This window comes from Ctenopharyngodon idella, chromosome 5, assembly GCF_019924925.1.
Source record: "Ctenopharyngodon idella isolate HZGC_01 chromosome 5, HZGC01, whole genome shotgun sequence".
NCBI classification, from domain to species: Eukaryota; Metazoa; Chordata; class Actinopteri; order Cypriniformes; family Xenocyprididae; genus Ctenopharyngodon; species Ctenopharyngodon idella.
This window is the reverse complement of record NC_067224.1, coordinates 6,043,311-6,061,988: the sequence shown is the minus strand read 5'-3', so window position 1 is coordinate 6,061,988 and position 18,678 is coordinate 6,043,311. Positions and strand designations below refer to the sequence as shown.

Here is an 18,678-nt window from a genome sequence, read left to right as displayed (position 1 = left end):
TTACCACACTGAATGGAACCACTAAAACGGCTCACAGTGCTGATGTTCAAGTGGATGAGTTAACTCTATAATTAGTTCATTCACCTCCACTAGTTTGACTAATGATGGCTGATTTGCATACTGGTTATAAATCAGATGACTATTTTTCATACAAATTGAGGCAAAACAAAAAGGTGGAGCAATTTGGAAATGATGTATATTACACAAGCAAATGTAAATGAAACCTGTTTGTCCAAAAAAAAAAAAAAAAAGCCTCTGCCTCTGATTGGCCATTATGTTCACACGCTCAACAGATATGTTTGTGATTGGCTACAAAGACACCTGTGAACACCATGTGAACACAATGGCCAATCAGAGGTAGGGCTGGGCGAAATATGGCCAAAAAGTCATATCTCCGTATTTTTTGGCTAAATGGCGATATACGGTATATATCTTGGTCATAAAAAATCTGTATTTACTTTTTAAAAACCTTAATTTAACATCCTGCCTGATGTTGTCCTACAAACAGAGTTTATATTGAAAGCTATTAATACAAATATAGTGAATGTAACCATGTAGTCTGGCACAGTAATAGGCCTAGTATGTGCAAAAAAGAGAAAGTTACTTTACATTCTAACATTGTAACATTACAATCTAAAAATAAAAATAATGCTTTTTAAAGCAGAAGTTAAATTCAGTAGACTAAAAATTAAAATAAAAACAAAAGCACAGACTAATTAGCTATATATTTATATATTTAGTTACTGCTATCATAAAAATACACTTACTTGTAGGGTTAAAATTCTACATATGGCACATTTATTGTTCAACAACAAACATTTTATCAAAATGTATATTTTAGAATTATGGCGATGCACTTTCAGATGCGCTTGTATAAAACTACTGTAAACGGTATTGCCTCATTCCATATCGTATATTAAAAATATATCAGTATATCGTACAAACTCGATATACCGCCCAGCCCTAATCAGAGGCATTTAAGAACAGCGCTCAAAACGCTAGAGGGGAAATGCTGGTATTGTCACATTTTTTTAAATTTAAGTATCGAAGTTGGTAAATTTGAAAACACTAGTGATGTTTAACTCATTTTTCAGGATCTCAGACCGTGGTGGTGGCATTCCTCACAGCATTCTGGAAAAGGTGATGGATTACCACTTCAGCACAGCTGAACAGAGCACACAGGATCCCCGCATTAACAACCTTTTCGACAACATCACCAACAGCGGCCCCCAGTCCGGACCCATGCATGGGTAAGAGGAGATGGATCTAAATCTGTATAAAAACGAGCTCAAATTAAAAGCTGATTTAAAATGTTGCCGCTTAGGTTGTTTTTACGTAAAAGATTGATGTGCTGTTTGGTGTCATGATTCTTTTTTGCATTTACAACATGCTTTTCACCTCTTCGCATGTAAATGTTTACATCTAGTCCACATGCAGCAGCTGACTTTGCAAGATTCTTTGCATTCTTGCAAGATCAGTGTAGTAGCTAAAGTGGTCAGCTCAACATGATCCAGATTCAGCCAGTTCGATCTGGATCTGTAAGTCTTTGGAGTGTAGTGTCACACTGCCCTCCTCACTGTGACCGGTCTCAAATCACAATTACAGAAGAACAGATGCCAACTGGTATCGGTGGGGGATATGACCAAAATCTAATTTCACGTTATGAGAAATTATATTTTACGATAACAATATATATATCATGATATAGTTATTTTTTTATTTTTAGTTATTAAAAACAAGAACAAAGCAGCAAATAATACAAACAATTAGATGAATATAATAGAACGAATGTACAAGTTTTCATCTAAAAACGTAAAACTTATGCGTGTTGTCCATTAATTTACACATCAACTGCATTTTGGGGGCCTGAAAATGCAAACTTTTGAAAACGGGTTTCAAAGTGCAAGTTTTTGAAACAATACCATTACTACAACATACAAAAACGTGAATTTGTGAAAACTGTGACGTCATGCGCATGCGTATTAACTGTTCAGTCTATAGGCGCAAAGTGTTTCTTTACAAAGTAACATCACCAACTACTGGCCTGGCAGCAGAATACAGCGTTTTTGCGGATCTGTGTGAACGAATCGTTTTGGCAGTGGTGTCATCTGTACGTAAAAAATACAAAGGAAAAATGTTTCTGTTTTTGGTACATCATTGTCGTGTAAATGTACCCTAAATGAACTTTAAGGTAGAGTAGGTTTTTTTAACATGTAAGAAATACTACAGAAATTGAATAATCAATGTAACAATAAAACACTGCATAGTCTTCTGTATAAATTAAATATAAATTGATTCTTATTAAAGGGGTGGTTCATTATGATTTCACTTTTTTAGCTTTAGTTAGTGTGTAATGTTGCTGTTAGAGCACAAACAACATCTGCAAAGTTACAACTCTTAAAGTTCAAAGCAAAGAGAGATATTTTCTTTTAAAGATTCCTCTGTTTAAGGACTACAGCAAACGGCTGATAGGGACCACGACAAGCTTCTTCCCGGGTTGGTGACATCACTAACCCTAAAATTTACATAAACCCTGCCCCTGAGAACACGCAACAAAGGGGTGAGGCCATGTTATTGCAATACAGTACATAACACAATAACACATAAAAGCAAGATGACAACATAAGTTATAACCGTAATTAAACTAAACTATACCTGTTGTCTTCATGCAGCATATATTCTCTGGCTTTGTAGGCATCTTTCAACAGTTCCCACACGAGCGATTTATAGATTATCATGACAGAAAATGTTAATTAATGACTTTAAGATACCCCACATCAGTTACATATATTAAGCAACTAACCATTCAGAAATGTCCTGTTGCATTCTACATGTTGTCACTTCTTGAGTCTCTCCATCATTGTCTTACTTCGGTTTGAACATAAAAGGCTGAACAGTTTCTGACATTTTCAGTGAGTCTTCGTGAGGTAATCAGCACTGCTAACACTATGTGCTAACATGAGCTCTTGAAACCCCGTCCTCTGCGTAGGAGCAGCAGCTCATTTGCATTTAAAGAGACACACAAAAATGTGTATTTTTGCTCGCCTTCAAAAAGTGACAAATTTAACATGCTATAGAAAATTATTTGTGGGGTATTTTGAGCTAAAACTTTACATACACACTCTGGGGACATCAGAGACTTATTTTACATCTTGTAAAAATGGTATTATACCACCCCTTTAAAGATAAAGAAGTTATTCAGTCAAGAGCACTGAGTGATTTTCTCTTAGTCTTTTGTTGTTTGATTAACATTAATGACACAAACAGCAGTAGGTATGTTATGCTACTGTCAATACATGCTGCGTAATTACCGCTTTTACAAATTACAGTAATTACAAGATGACAACACATGACATTCCAAAATGAACTTGAAAAATGAATCTGCAGCTTTCAGGTGGTACAGCAGACTTGTGGTACATGTAAGAGCTCTCAGAAATTAACTTATGTTATGCAACCTAAAACTTAATTTTTTCATCTTACGATAAGTCATTCCAAAAATCATGGCAACGGATGTTAGTAGGTATTTCGCAGCCACTGCACTGCACTGGCCATTATTTTTAATCGAAGGAGACGTAGGTATGTTATCCAAGCATTAATGGCAAGGAAATCCCCTTATACTTGGGAGCAGCCATGTATGAGGTTTTTCTGGGTGTTTCTCCCTCCTATCTGCTTCAAAGTCTTGATAAATTCTGGCATTTCTTTGTTGTTTAGAATTCAGTATTCCCATAATTCTTTTGTCTTTTATGAGTTTAATAAGGAACTCTGTCTCGTCTTCTGTCCAAACATACCGCATCATCTTTAAAGAACGATCAACATTTACATACGCCAGGTGACCTGCAAATGCGAAAAAACACTGTTTCCATTGCAGTTTTGCGAAATATTGGTTTTTCAAATTTTTTGAAAACTACCTCGTGCGAGCGTAAACTTTTTTGTGATATATGTGAGTTTTTGCTAAATTGACATGTTTCAATTGGGCGTATTTTCAATTCGCAATTTCAATTTGTGCAATTTTAAGGGTAATGGAAAATTGAGAGAGATGGCTTGCCCTTTGGTCAGCATGACTTGAGAACGATTTATTGTGACTCATGCACGCCCTGCTTTTTACTTGCTATGTGAATATATTTACATACATTAAATATAAATAATATAGCAAAATCTCTAACGAGACCCTTTATTTCAACGCTACAGTATATATGTCCTCATACCGCCCAGCCCAACTGGCTGTCTTTTCTAAATAAAAAAGTTTGTTTTCCTGTTCAGTATTTAAGCAGAGTTTAAAGGTTTTTTTTTTGAGGTATTTGACAAACTATTATGTGCTGTGATGATGTGTAATGTGACTGAAGAACATCTCAGTAATGCCACTTGTTTTCTCCTCCAGGTTTGGCTTTGGCCTGCCCACATCCCGAGCGTACGCCGAATACTTAGGAGGTTCCTTGGCCATCCAGTCGATGCAGGGCATCGGCACAGACGTCTACCTGCGTCTTCGGCACATTGATGGCAAAGGAGAAAGCTTCAGAGTTTGATGTCGTGGTCTATTCATAGAGCTTGTGGTCAGTCACCACGTCGAAGATATTAAGGTTCGAAGTTGAACCAAAACCAGGATGTTCAGCAGTTAACCTTTCGCTCATATTACCTGTCCTCATACACCGCATCACATTTTGGATCATGTTTTCTGCATTTTATGGGATTATTCGCACTGCATTGTGTTTGTGTAGTTCACTGTGATTTATTAGCCTTAAGATTGCTAAGCGATTTCATGATTAAAATCCAGCATGTTACTGTCCGACGTGACCAGTGGGATGAGTCCTTACACTTAAGACTCTTGCAGAAGATGCTCTCCAGACAGCCATATCCTGGTTTCCTTCAGAAATATGAGTGAATTGTTTGAACTCTTTAAAGATGCAGCGTTCACTCCAGCGGTGAATGCATAAGCTCAGAAAGGCTTTTAGCAATCTTCTATAACTCTTGACTAGAGGTCGACTGCCTTACGAAAAAAGACTCAGTGTTGTCAGTCTTGCTTCACACCGGTCTGATGTTCAATTTTGACATTTCATATTAACCTTGTGAGCTTAAGAGTTAGTTGTAGATTTCATGCTTGAAATGGTTTGCTAAAAAGGCTCTTGGGGTTAGTGTAGCGCAAAATGTATTTGTTTTTGTTTTTTTGTCATTCTCTTCAGCAAACAGTGTTTTATAGAGATGTTCATATTTGAATAGATGTTTTTACACTCTACCTAGTTGCACATGTGGGTCTCTTGATGGGTTTTGTTAAGTTCATGTTCTAAAAGGATGCCAACAAGTTTGAGACTGGGATTTGTTTACCAGAATGAATTCGAAATTGTCCCCAAATTGAAATACTAATCTAAAAGCTAGAGAAGTTCACAGTTCACCTGTTTTGTCTTGTAATGTTGTGCCTGTGGTTTCTTTTCTCTCCTTTTGAAATGTCTTTCAAGAAAAGGAGCCTTTGTGTGTGTTATGCTTATTATCTGTTCTCAAGTGCTGCAGATTTGTTGCCCAAGTTTGCCCCCTACCGGTGGCGTTTGAGTATTAACTTTGACTTTGAAAACATGGACATACTGATGATAATTTAGCGTAATGAATGATGTACAGTAGGTTTTGGATGATTTGAATGAAACTAACATGCACATATTAACATATTCCTTTGTTTATATAAAAGGCCAAATTGTGGCATGATGCACCCAGAATGAAATCAAGGATGGGATCATTTTATTGTCTTTTTTTTCTCGTTTTGATGTTGAGTTTGTGTTACATAGATGCCAAATACGCATAGTTTTTTGGGCATTATAAAATTATGGATGAAAACATTTGTGTCTTTTTATTTTTTTCCTTTTTGCTCAGTTCCTTGTTGGTTTGTAATTGATATGCTGTTCAAAAAGTATTGTGACATTTTTCAAACGTTAGAGGAACATGCTTAAAGTTACAACTACAGGTGTGAACCAAAAAAAAAATCACTTAGTAGACAATGACATTCATGTATAATGATGGCTTCAGCATCCACATACGATTTTTTTTTTCTTTCTAATTACTTTTAATAATTACAGAGTGCACTATTTAAAATGTAACTGTGTTGTAAACTAGAAAAAAGCTCTATTTTTAGACGGGTATCCTCAGAAAACACACCTACCTCAGCAAAAGGAGTAATGAGGGGCTGGCCCATGTACTAAACTGGCCAATCAGAGAACGCTTTTTGCCTGCCACTCATTTTCCGCGTTCGGGACACAGGGGTGGTTGACATGTCTTCAGAAAAAATCCCGCCGTTGCAGATCAAGCCACTGCTTAGGAGAGAAGGTTTGAAAATTACAGAAGTGAGCAAAATGCATTTAATTAATCAAAAACGTTAATCAAAAAAGGATTATTTACGACGTAAAACCAAAACTTCCAGCTGGGATAGAACAGGCGCACCCTCATCACGTGACGTACACAGAGCACTTCGTAGAGATCACGTGACACGGGAAGTCTCAGCGAATCGGTTCTTTTGAATATTTCGTTCCAAAGAACCGGTTCAAGCAACTGATTCAGTATTGACATGGCAACCCCTGCGTGCTATAACGTTTTCATACAATTAAGTCAAATGTAAACGTTTACTGGGTTTATATGGTTTTTTTTTTTGGTAATTCATGTACCCTTTTCAGTTTAAGCTTCAGCTTAAAGAACCTAATATATAGGCCTATTTGTACATTAAACAGTAAAATTATTTTACATCTCTTGGCTAAAGACGTTTTTACTTGTTTTAAAAAAAATGGTATTTATTAAAACGAACTATTTTCTATGTGTGTGTTGATAAAACTCGTAAAGTAAAGTCAAAAACATTTTTAAAGTAGATTTTATTTGTAACTTTTCTGATTGTGCTCATTGTGAGTCATAGCAGATAGACGATTTTCAGTTCAATGAATCGCTGACTCGAGAACCGCTCAGACTGATTCACTCCGACTCGTGAACGAATCATTCAGGTCGTTTCGTTAACCCGTTTTATTCAACCGAAGATCCGACTCAAAAGAACGATTCGTTCAGTAATCGGACATCGCTTGAGCGGAAAAGAGAGTCCATTGAGAGCTGTCAACGTCCTCTTCCATATCCATATTCCAGCGTCCTCTTCCATATCCACTTTCTATTCGCCCTCATGTGGATGTGAACGCAAAAAGTGTCTGGCAGCAAAGGTGAGTTGGATGTGAGCGTAGTGATGACTTCAGTACAGATGTGAATGTAATCTGTGATGCTTTCTCATTGTGCTGCTTCAGTGGTCAGGAAGGGAAGTTGTGTATGGTGAGAAACACATCTGTGGCCTGGCGTTTATTGTGTATTGCTCCAATTTGCAAGTTAGTAACCCGAATACATAGCCACACGCCTCGGGTAGACGCGTATGTTTAGACTAACAATCCTTTTTCATGCAGATTTATGTTGGTCACAAGCAGATGAGGTGGTTTGCGTCTGACGTGGCGCTTATTTAAATAATCAACACAACGCAGCTACATTCATCTTTAAAAATAACCACATGCTGTTTTAGAATATCGAGGTATTTGGAAAGCATATGAAATGTTTTGTGACTTCACTGTATGATCTGATATGAGCAACAGATCCTTACCAATATGGAAATACCATTGGTGTGTGTGTGTGTGTGTGTGTGTGTGTGTGTATATATATATATATATATATATATATATATATGTATATGTATATGTGTGTGTGTGTGTGTGTGTGTGTTTCCTGTGTTAAATTAGTTGGCATATCTTAATCTTGTTATATTTGATGATTCAAATCATTCAGTGTATCTCTAGGTAGGTAGAAAGCTTAGTAGTGATTTTAATTTTAATGTAAAGGAATCAAGAACCAGTAGGTAACCAATAACATAAGTAAATGAAACGCATTACTCTATGTTCAGATGGTTAGCACGCATGTAGATAATCTCTCGTCTACAGCAGAGGATGTATTTTCTGTCTAGACTCAGGGCCATAGCTAGGAGTGACTTTAATAATACTTTGGGACCCTTATTATTTTTAAAATAACATTTATAACATGTTGTGGTCCACTAGAATAGTTTCCACCCCATTAGCTACAGCCCTAGACTTGGATGGAGTGAATCAGGAAGGATATTTTTATTTTACAAAGCTGTAGTAGAAAACTGCTTAAAGTGCAATTATAAGCGAGTTCGTCTGGTGCGGATGTCAGTGAGGATTATGGGGAAAAGAAGATAATAGGCCTACTGGAGTTATCTTTTGAGCAGTCAGGGAAGAAAAAGATATCAGGGGCCGTATGTATAAAGCCACTCAGAGTAATATTTTAGTTTTAAGTGTGTCAAAATTTTAAGAATGATGTAATTTTACTCTTATTCCTAGACTTAAGAATAAGTATGATTCATAAAGGTTCCTAAGTGTCAAGACTAGGTCTTAGCTACTAAATTATTTAGGAGAGCTGGAGAGGTCTCCTAACCTAGTTAGGAGTAACAAGATGGCAGCAAAGAAGAGGAGACACATGCTTTCCAATGAAGATATGATGTATTGGAGTCATATGATAACATGATAAAATGACATAAACTTGATTGACAATTCTTTTTGTAACTGACCTAATAAGAAATGTAATAACTTTACATAAATGTAAAAATTTTATTATATATTACTTAAAAAATAATTAATACGTTTAATGCATTTTAATACATTTAATGACATTGAATAAACTTTTACAATGTAACAACTTCTCCCACTCTACAAATCAATGCTCTGACTGTAGAAATGAAATAGTAATTATCTTTATTGGTAACTGTAAAAATGCAGCAGTGCACCGGTGCTGACTTGAGCCCATCAGTCCACAGTAAGCAGGCTCTTAAATAGTACTATTGCTAAACTTACCACACCAAACATAGTGGCCAAAATTGATGTGCAAATTTTTTTTTTTTTTTTTTTTTTAAATGACCCTACAATTTTGCTTAAACCATCAGAATATGAGGAAAATATTTTTATTTTTTATGTTTATATCATTTAAATGTTTTAAAATATGAGAGAAGAATAAAACACTAAACTAAGCAAAGGTATTTATCTGACAATTTTTGGAGAAAAAAAAAGGGAAAACTACAGCTACAGGTTTCAGAAAAATAAAAAAGCTCAGAAAAAAAGCACACATTGACTACAACATAATCAGTTTTTAATATTTCATTGGTCCTCTTGTTTTTGCATGTGTTCATAATTTCTTTGTATGACAGCCTGGCCAAAAATAATTTGAAATTTCATTTCATTATCACATTTGAAACAACTGACCCCAAGCACTGCTATGTGATATGTTTACATCTTTTAACACATTTTTTAAAAAAAATATTTGCGATATGTTTACATCTTTTAACACACTTTTAACACGTGTTTGTAAATAAAGTGGTAAATTATGTTTTGTTTTTAGGTACATTTTTATTTTCATGGGTGAACTAACCCTTTAATTCTTCTTTAGTGTTGTCTAAAGTACTGACTTTGGTACCAAGTCGGTACTTAAATTTTAAAAATGTTACGCTTTCAGTGCTGTTGAGCTGATTCGTAAACACCTGTGATTGGCTATTGTGTTCACGTGCTCATCAGATATGTCTCTGATTGGCTACAATGATCAACGCTCATAAACATGCTGTAAATAGATATCAGTGATGCGCTTCACCGAGCGCTTACCCAGATACACACAGGAGCGTTTGAAAGCAGGCGTCTGTCGGCTATGGAAAGCCAGGAAGCTCAAAAACGCATGAATTTTAACACCATAATCAGTGGACCGGTCCGCTGTTAGACGCTTGCTTTCAAATGCTCCCGCTTTCAAATTCAAACACTTCCGTGTGCTTTCAATTGCTCACGTGCGTTGATCATTGCAGCCAATCACAGACATGTATGTTGAGCGTGTGCACACAATGGCCAATCAGAGGTGTTTATGAATCCACAACAGCACTCAAAGCATCACATTTTTAAAATTTTAGAAGTCTGTACTTTTGACAACACTAATTCTTATTGTCTTATTTTGTAACATATTAATTTTCTTTTTAACCAGAGATGTGTGATGAAAACCAGTCCTAAAGCAGGACAAGACCAATCAGGTATGTTTCAGATTTATAAAATAATTTTTGCCATCTAAACATTATACCGCATAGCGATCTTCCGATAGTAGTATACCTTGCCATTGAATGATTACCATATTCATACCATTGTATTTACAAGGTTCTTCAGAAATATCATTGAACTATCATGATACCCAAAAAAATAAACAAAAAACATGACATTACTATTATATCCAAAAACAAAAACTTTTTGGCACTTATTGTGAGTGTTAGATTAAATCTTGTAATTTATTCACCTTATTTTTCAATGCAGAAGCTGTTTTCTGTGAATGTGTGAGACTTCTGATTCATTAGCCGCTATAAGTAAATAACTAGAAGAAAAACAAATTGCAGTTAATGTTAAAACTATTTGCACTACAAACCAATGTTTATGCAAATAAATTTGATGATATAACAAATGGCAGTTTGCAATATCAAGCAACATAACAGACTGTTTTTGTACAGCTAAAATAACTGGAAGCAGCTGACACCGGAAGCCTCACACATTCACGTTGCACATGCTCTTACATTAAAAATAAGGTGTATATAATATATGGCATTGTGATTTAAAAAAAAAAATTCATAGCTACTATGAGCAGTGAGCTCAATGTGCCAATGGGCTCCCCCGCTCCCGGGTGCTCAGACCGGCTGCAGGATGGTGGTGGGATGGACTACAGGGACTGGGTTCGCCGCAGCTATCTGGAGCTGGTCACCTCCAATCACCACTCAGTCCAGGCTCTCTCATGGAGAAAACTCTACCTCAGCAGGGCGAAGCTCAAGGCCTCCAGCCGAACCTCAGCCCTGCTGTCTGGCTTTGCCATGGTCAGTATATTACACTCTATGATCCATCAAATGTGTGAACTATCAAATGTGTGCGGCTGTTGGTACACAATGGCTGCATTCGAAAGCTTAGTCAGCTGACCTCACTGCCCAATCAGGCAATGACTTCACAGTAGGGATGTGACGGTGAGGAAATTTTCCCACCGGTTAATCAACGTGTGACAATACTGGTATCACTGGGGGTAGGAGTTTTTCCCTATTTTGCACCTCACTTTTAAATTCGAAAGCGAAAGTAAAATGCGCACGGCCGCACAGACATTCATAATGATGCGGAGCAGAGCGAGCGTTTTCAGTTAATTCCTATGGGAGCTTCATGTATAATGATACGCTCCGCTCGCTCTGTGCCAGTGGACACGCACCGCTATGAATGCCCGTGCGGTTGTGTACATTTTACTTTCGCTTTCAAATTAGCACTAATTTGGGGGCGGCAATTGCTAGAATGGTGGGTTCATTATTATTCTTAATGAAAAATACAACAACTAGAAAAACACAATTAATCCTTTGCAGGTTCCCTATTAGCATTGGGTTTAAATCCAAAATATTCCCAAATAGGTGCAAATCTTCAGCCATCGTCTTGTCAGTCAGCTCCTCACTCCTCGTGATAAATGAAATCTGTTGATCCGTGCTGCGATTCTCGTTCAGCTCATGCCGCATTGAGCAGACACGTTCAGTTACGAAAATTAACCATGATTTTATTGTAGTAAAACCATTTTTTTTTTTTGGCATATTTTAATTTGTATAACCACAGTTTTACTACAAAAAACCATGGTTAAACTATGTTTTTTGTAGCAAAACAATGGTTTGTTTTGTAGCTACCATGGTTTTACTACAATAACCAGGTTTTTTTGTTTTTTGTTTTTTGTAGTAAAACCATGGTTAATTTTTGTAAGGGTTAATTGTAGTGTCTGTTCTCTAACTGAACTAAATTATTTTTATTACTATAAAAAATCAAAACGACGATGGGGTGGGCGGTGCCGTGGTGGGCAAGTGATGTAACTGGTGTTGAGGCTGAACACTCTGTAACACTGTGTAACACCAACTATCGCAGTAAACCTACTTAACAGGCAGCGAAGTCTGTCTGAAACTGATTTCAGACAGACTTCTGAGGCAAGGTAACAGTTTAATGATCTACAGCAAAATAGAGCGCAGTTTGGTGATAACAAAGCGAATATGTAGTTACTATAATAGTAATTTTTCAATAGAAATTACATCAAAAGTGGAAAAAGTTGGTCAAAAATGTACATTTACACACAAACTGACCACTAAGCGCAACCTTCAGACACCATATTTATTTTTTAGCTCAGCTGTCACAGAATGGAACGCACAGGATTGTGGGATATCATAGGCAGTGATGGATACATCAGTGCTGCCTTCAAAAATCGATCAGATGAAGGTATCTTAGGGGACAGGAAGTGAAGCTAACTTTGGTTTTGAACTCGAAGGCACTCGAAGGCTTTCGGATGCAGCCAATGAGTCTTGTGTACTCACTGTGGATTGTAAACCTTGTGTATTGTTGAATTTCTAAGAAGCATTAGAGGGTTTGGAGATAAAATTGTCTGAAACATTGTCCTGTGGAACTTTGAACCACTGACCAAAATAGAGCGTAACAGTGACTTCCCAAGTGACCGGAAGTATTTTCCACATTCATTTTCCTCCATAGGGATTTCATACATTCTTCAGCAAAGAGTTACAAAAGCAACTAACTGAATCGCATCATTACAAATTTTGATTTGAAGCAAGCAAAAGTATATGAAAAGACAAGACTGTAGCTAGTTCAATTATTGTAATTCTATCTATTTTGATTATATTTATCTTATTTTATTTAAGAATCATTACGGAATCATTATAAGTGATTTATTGTTGTTGACTGAGATATAAAGCAATGTATTTTTAGTTTATCACAAAATATTCAGACACACAAGAGAGTGTAATCCGACTGACTTGACTGCATCGTTTGCAATGATTCATGAGAGTGGGCAGTATTTTCTGAGCTACCATAGTAACAACTCTAATAGAGCTCAACAGTCAGGTTCTGGAAGTAAAAGCTCCTTTCATTTTCTCCATAGGAATATTATTTTTTAACAATAACTTATAAACCATTAAAGACAACCTTACTGTGAGCTACGGGGTTGTTAATCGATGATATTTGCTTCTGTTGAAGACATCAGCCCACATTATTTCAACTTAGTTTTAAAATAATCATGTTTAATAGGTGAATTCATGGTGAAAAACTACATTACCCATGATGCTGTACAGAATTCTACCAATCAGAGTCAAAACATGCAGAACGCACAGAAAGATCTTGTTAGCTCCGCCCACTCCCATAACTTAATCGAGACCTATGTCCCTATGCTCTCAAAATACATAAATATTTGAATATATTTGCATATTTTGCAATAAACTTAAAATATATAGTTTTTATATAATCAACATTTTTAAATGAATAATTTCATATTTCTCCATCGTTTTAAATTTGATTATGCTCTTTGCAATGCTTAATGACACATTCACCTAAAGCCGCTAAGTACAGGTACAGGTATTGCACAAAGTTTTAGGTACATTGTATTAGGTACAGTCTTGTACCTTTTTATTTTTTTGTTAGATTTTCAAATACTTTTTTGCTTCAAATCAAAGTTTGTAATGTTATGATTCACCTCGTAGCTGGTTGGCTTGGTTCATGGCTTAAAAAGCTGTAGCGAAGACGTTTTTGGAATCCCTATGGGAGAAATGATTGGAAAAAAAATACTTCTGAAACCAACACCGCTGGAAAAGTGGGTGGGCACAGTTGCACTCTATTGGTGGATTTTTCTTTAGGATTATGGGTAGTGTAGTTTTTCTGTTGGAAAGTTAGCAAATAATGCTATGATCCTTCAGAAATCATTCTAATATGCATTCTAATATTTTTGGGATTTTTACTGTTGATGACTAGAGGTTTATATCAAATTAAACCTGATTTCATTTTAATTATCATTTATGCCAAATACTTTCATCTCATAATGTGGTCATGAACAGGTGGCCATGGTGGAGGTGCAGCTGGAGATGCAGTACAGCTACCCACCTCCCCTGCTCATTGCCTTCAGCGTATGTACCACAGTGCTGGTGGCCGTCCACCTGTTCGCCCTCCTCATCAGCACCTGCATCCTGCCCAATGTGGAAGCCGTTAGCAACATCCACAATCTCAACTCCGTCTCCGAGTCTCCCCACGAGAGGATGCACCACTATATTGAGCTGGCCTGGGGCTTTTCCACTGCTCTAGGGATCCTTTTGTTCCTGGCAGAGGTGGTGCTCCTCTGCTGGATAAAGTTCTTGCCGGTTGACTCTTTGGAACTTAAGCAGAACCGTATCCCCACCACGGCTCAGCCCGGCAACAGCGGCTGGCATGCGGCCTTGGCCTCCACCATCATCATGGTGCCAGTTGGATTGATCTTTGTGGTGTTCACAATTCACTTCTACCGTTCGCTAGTGCGACACAAAACAGAGCGGCACCATCAGGAGATCGAGGAACTGCACAAAATCAAGGTTCAGCTGGACGGCCATGAGCGAGGCCTGCAATCGGTGTGAAATCCACGGATGCTTTTGGTTTGGCGCAATGTTCCATTGCTAGACTCTTTAAGCTTTCAAGCACATCAAAACTCCTCCTTGAGTTTTTCTGGCTTTTTTTCTATTTTCTTCTTAGAGGAAATGCCTTTTTGCCTGGTGAAAGGATTACTCAAGTAGAAGATTTGCAGCAAAAAAGGCGCACGTTTACAAGATTTCAACCGCAAGGGCTATTTATTTGCATTTCTTTAGGCTTTAGGTCAGTTGTGTCTTTAAGTGCCATTTTCTGTTTCTATGCCTCTAAATACACAAAATGAATGTCACAGAGTGGCTTTCTTTAAAGGGTTAGTTCACCCAAAAACAACATTTCTGTCATTAATTACTCACCCTCGTGTCATTCCAAATCTGTAAGACCTTCGTTCATCTTCTGAACACAAATTAAGATATTTTTGAAAAAATCTGAGAGGTTTCTGATCCCCAAGAGAAACCAACGTAATTACCACCTTCAAGGTCCTGAAAAGTAGTAAAGACATTGTTAAAATAGTCCACGCGACTACAGTGATTCAACCTTAATGTTATGAAGCAAAGAATACTTTTTGTGTGCAAAAACAAAACAAAAATAACGACTTTATTCAACAATATCTTCTCTTCTGTCATTCTCTTAACACTGTTTACGTCCAGCTCTTCCAGGTTCTACATCAGAACGCTGACTCGGTATTGGCCAGGTCCTGCGTCAGCATCACACGAATGTGTCGTGCTGCTCACGTGATTAGCGTTGACCAATACTGAGCTGGCATTCTGACATAGAACCAGGAAGTGCTGCACTGTGTCTACAACGTAAACAGCATAGGAGACTGACAGGGAAGAGAAGAAATTGTTGAATAAAGTCATTAATTTTGTTTCGTTTTTGCGCACAAAAAGTATTCTCTTCGCTTCATAACATTAAGGTTGAATCACTGTAGTCACGTTGACTATTTTAACGATGTCTTTACTACGTTTCTGGACCTTGAAGATGGTAATTACGTTGATTTCTCTTGAGGATCAGCAACTTTTCGGATTTCATAAAAATATCTTAATTTGTGTTCAGAAGGTGAACGAAGGGTTTGGAATGACATGAGGGTGAGTAATTAATGACATAATTTACATCTTTCAGTGAACTAACCCTTTAACATAATTTGCCTATTTCTCTTCCTTTTGCCGTGCCATCCTGGATTGATAGCGTGCCACAGATAATGAGACCAAATGAGTTGGTCTTGGATCCATTATGGATCAGAGCTACCAGAGTCACTGCCAGAGTATCTTTGACTAAAATATCCAGCGTTTCCAATGTACATGCTTGTTTGAGCTTCAGTTTAAAGTGATTGTCCAGCCAGAAATGAACATTCAGACATCATTTACTCATGTCATTCCAAATCTGTTTGACTTTCCTTATTTCTTTAGAACACAAAAGACAATATTTTGAAGAGTGTTTTAATGTTTTTGTCTGTACATTGAAAGTCAACATTGGACAACATTGGATCCCACTCACTTTCACTGTATGGACAAAATAACAATAAGACACTGTTTAGCAACAGAAAGTCAGTCATACAGGTTTGGAATGAATAAATGATGACTCACTGTTCATGCCTTTAAGAAAAGTGATGCACCACATAGTTTGCCTGTGTTTAATAGTGGATGTGTAATACTGTAATTTTTCAGCCTGCAGAATTGTCATGCCAAAAAAAAAAGATTCATTTTAAAGCTGTTACGTAAGTATCGCTCATACTAGACCTATATGTAGTGCAGTATTTTTAGCTTGGGTGTGAAATCTAGATGCTTTAGCCATGCACAGTGCGTGCTTATATTTCATTGAAGCTTTTGCATGTGTAATGTAATGCACTGTGACTTGTCAAGCACAAAGGTGGAGTTTTTATCCATATTTCACATAAGGCCAATTGAATGTTATTCCTTTGGGCTACTAGAAGTTTACACTGTCGATGACAATAATCGCACTCAAAGATGATTTGCTCCAAGAAATTACTTTTAATGGGGACAGTTAGTTATAAAATACTTGAGAAAGACAAAGGGGCTTGCATCACAGGCCGAGCTGAAACCGTTTAATGTGAACCACGTTGGCAGTCCTGTCGTCAGGCTCAAAATAATGTCTGATATTTATGTAACGAGTCAATATGAGGACAACATTCCAGGGTGAAAAGATGTCGGACCAATTTCTGCCTGCCTTAAATAACTAAACTGACAAAAGTGCACTTGTAATGTAGTCCATGGAAATGATATGTCCTGTTTGTTTTGCAGACTGATTTCAACTGCTGTAGTTATTTTAAAATGCAGAGTTACAGTTTGCTGCGTCATTTCATGCCTGAAGCATTAATTTAATTTAATAGTATGTTCATGAGTCGACTCCGTAATAAGGCATTAGTGAAGTGCTACAGTTACACCTGTAGTGTGAACGCTCAAACAAGGGAACTTGACCAAAATTATGTGTACTCTGCTTGAAGGGGGTTTTAAAAAGCACTTTGCTTTGGTGTGTGTGTGGTAAAATATTTTTAGTATCATTTTTGATACTTTTGTTGCATTGTGCCACACTATCTAGCGTAGATGACTATATCGAAATGTTATGTTGAGCATGTCCTTTCACACTCTGTCTGTACTTGTATGTTAATTTATGTCGAATAAACACAGCCTATTTTGTTTACTTCAAAACTTTGTCATTTCTGTGTCCAATAGAAATATGACCTCAGGGATCCATTCAAGAAAAAACTGCTGTTTTCCTTGTGACTTTTTTTAAAATCATTTTGTTACAAGGAATGACTGAATCAGCAGACAAAGGGTGAATGTAAAAATGATTGGGTCATGTCACTAAAATCTCATTTTCATTACTAGAATAAAAAAACAATAGGTGCGTCCCAATGCGTGTACTTCTGCACTACTCTATGCCGTTTTGTAGAATAAATAGTGCGAGGAAAAAGTGTACTTTAAATACCTGGATGACGCACTCAATTAACTGAAAAAACTAAGACTGTGTCCGAAATTGCTTACTCTCTTGAGTGGGTACTTATTTTGAATAAGTAATTACGACTACTAAAAAAAGTATGTTCTATATAGTATGAGTAATGTAATCTGGACATACTACATTCATCATACTGTCATTATAATGTGACCTACCAGCAGTGTTGGGGGTAACGCATTACAAGTAACTTGAGTTATGTAATCCGATTACTTTTTCTAGTAACTAGTGAAGTAACGCATTACTTTTTCAATTTACAACAAATGTGAACATGCATTAACTCACTTCTCACTTGCACAAAAACATTCAGTACTCCTCAAAATGAATAAAAACAGTGAAATGCAATCTTAGAATTATATGCAAACCTGTAATAATTAACTATATTAAATTACACAAATATACTTTATGTATTTAATCTCACTTTATTAACCAAAGTCTTTGCTGCTGACCTTCAATGATCTAATTCAACCATACTAATAAGCAAAAATTACTTTAGATTTAGAAATCAGAAGTTTGAACTTCCACCTCCTGTATCCTATTCTTCTTCAATCCAGTATGGCAACACAGCTAAAAGGTTTGTTTGAGCTGCGCCCTCTACTGTACAGGCGTAAATATGGGTTTCCTTCAGCCTGAGGCTTGTTCATTTCACTTTTGGTGTGAAAGAGCCTTTACATTTGCCAAAAAATAGAACTTTTTTTGTTGTTATTAAAAAACAAATAAGCAAGCCCAGCCCAGGTGAGGAAAAAGTAACGCAAAAGTAATGAAGCGCATTACTTTCCATAGAAAGTAACTAACGCAATTAGTTACTTTTTTAGGAAGTAATGCAATATTGTAATGCATTACATTTAAAAGTAACTTTTCCCAACACTGCCGACCAGTGTGAGGTACGTCGCTTCACTGCCATTCACAAATCCTCTCCCGTGGTCTCATGGGATAGTAAAGTGTCCATAGTATGCACACTTCACAGTCTCGCTGAAAGAAGTAGGTCATCCAAGTACTTTTCCTACTCTTTTATGACTACTGTGAATTCAGACATACTTCTTTTGTCACATACTGTTTTTCACGTACTATGTAGTAGGCCAACTGTCGCAGCTTTAGTTACTTAGCAGAGGTTTTCAGACTCTGATGTTGAATGACCAAATAACCTTAAAAAAAATCATACACTGCACGGTTTTGCACATAGTGCGTCATTTGGGACTCAACTAATATCTTATTAAAATTGCAT

The 18,678-nt window shown here is 36.8% G+C and overlaps 2 protein-coding genes across 2 annotated transcripts in view; both read left to right on the top strand.

The window, feature by feature from the left end:
* bckdk (branched chain ketoacid dehydrogenase kinase) overlaps nucleotides 1–5,822 on the top strand; it is a 32,659-nt gene extending 26,837 nt beyond the window's left edge. Inside the window, exons 10-11 of the mRNA XM_051893105.1 lie at nucleotides 1,095–1,250; nucleotides 4,379–5,822. Of these exons, the coding sequence (XP_051749065.1) occupies nucleotides 1,095–1,250; nucleotides 4,379–4,523 (301 nt within the window). The 3' untranslated portion in view covers nucleotides 4,524–5,822. The remainder of the gene's footprint in view (nucleotides 1–1,094; nucleotides 1,251–4,378) is intronic.
* Nucleotides 5,823–6,903: 1,081 nt separating this feature from the next.
* orai2 (ORAI calcium release-activated calcium modulator 2) lies at nucleotides 6,904–17,149 on the top strand. The gene is made up of 4 exons (XM_051893106.1): nucleotides 6,904–7,175; nucleotides 10,027–10,072; nucleotides 10,659–10,894; nucleotides 13,925–17,149. Exons 2-4 carry the CDS (start codon nucleotides 10,036–10,038, stop codon nucleotides 14,471–14,473), a joined length of 822 nt encoding a protein of 273 aa, XP_051749066.1. The 5' UTR covers nucleotides 6,904–7,175; nucleotides 10,027–10,035; the 3' UTR covers nucleotides 14,474–17,149.
* The last annotated feature ends 1,529 nt before the right edge of the window (nucleotides 17,150–18,678 follow it).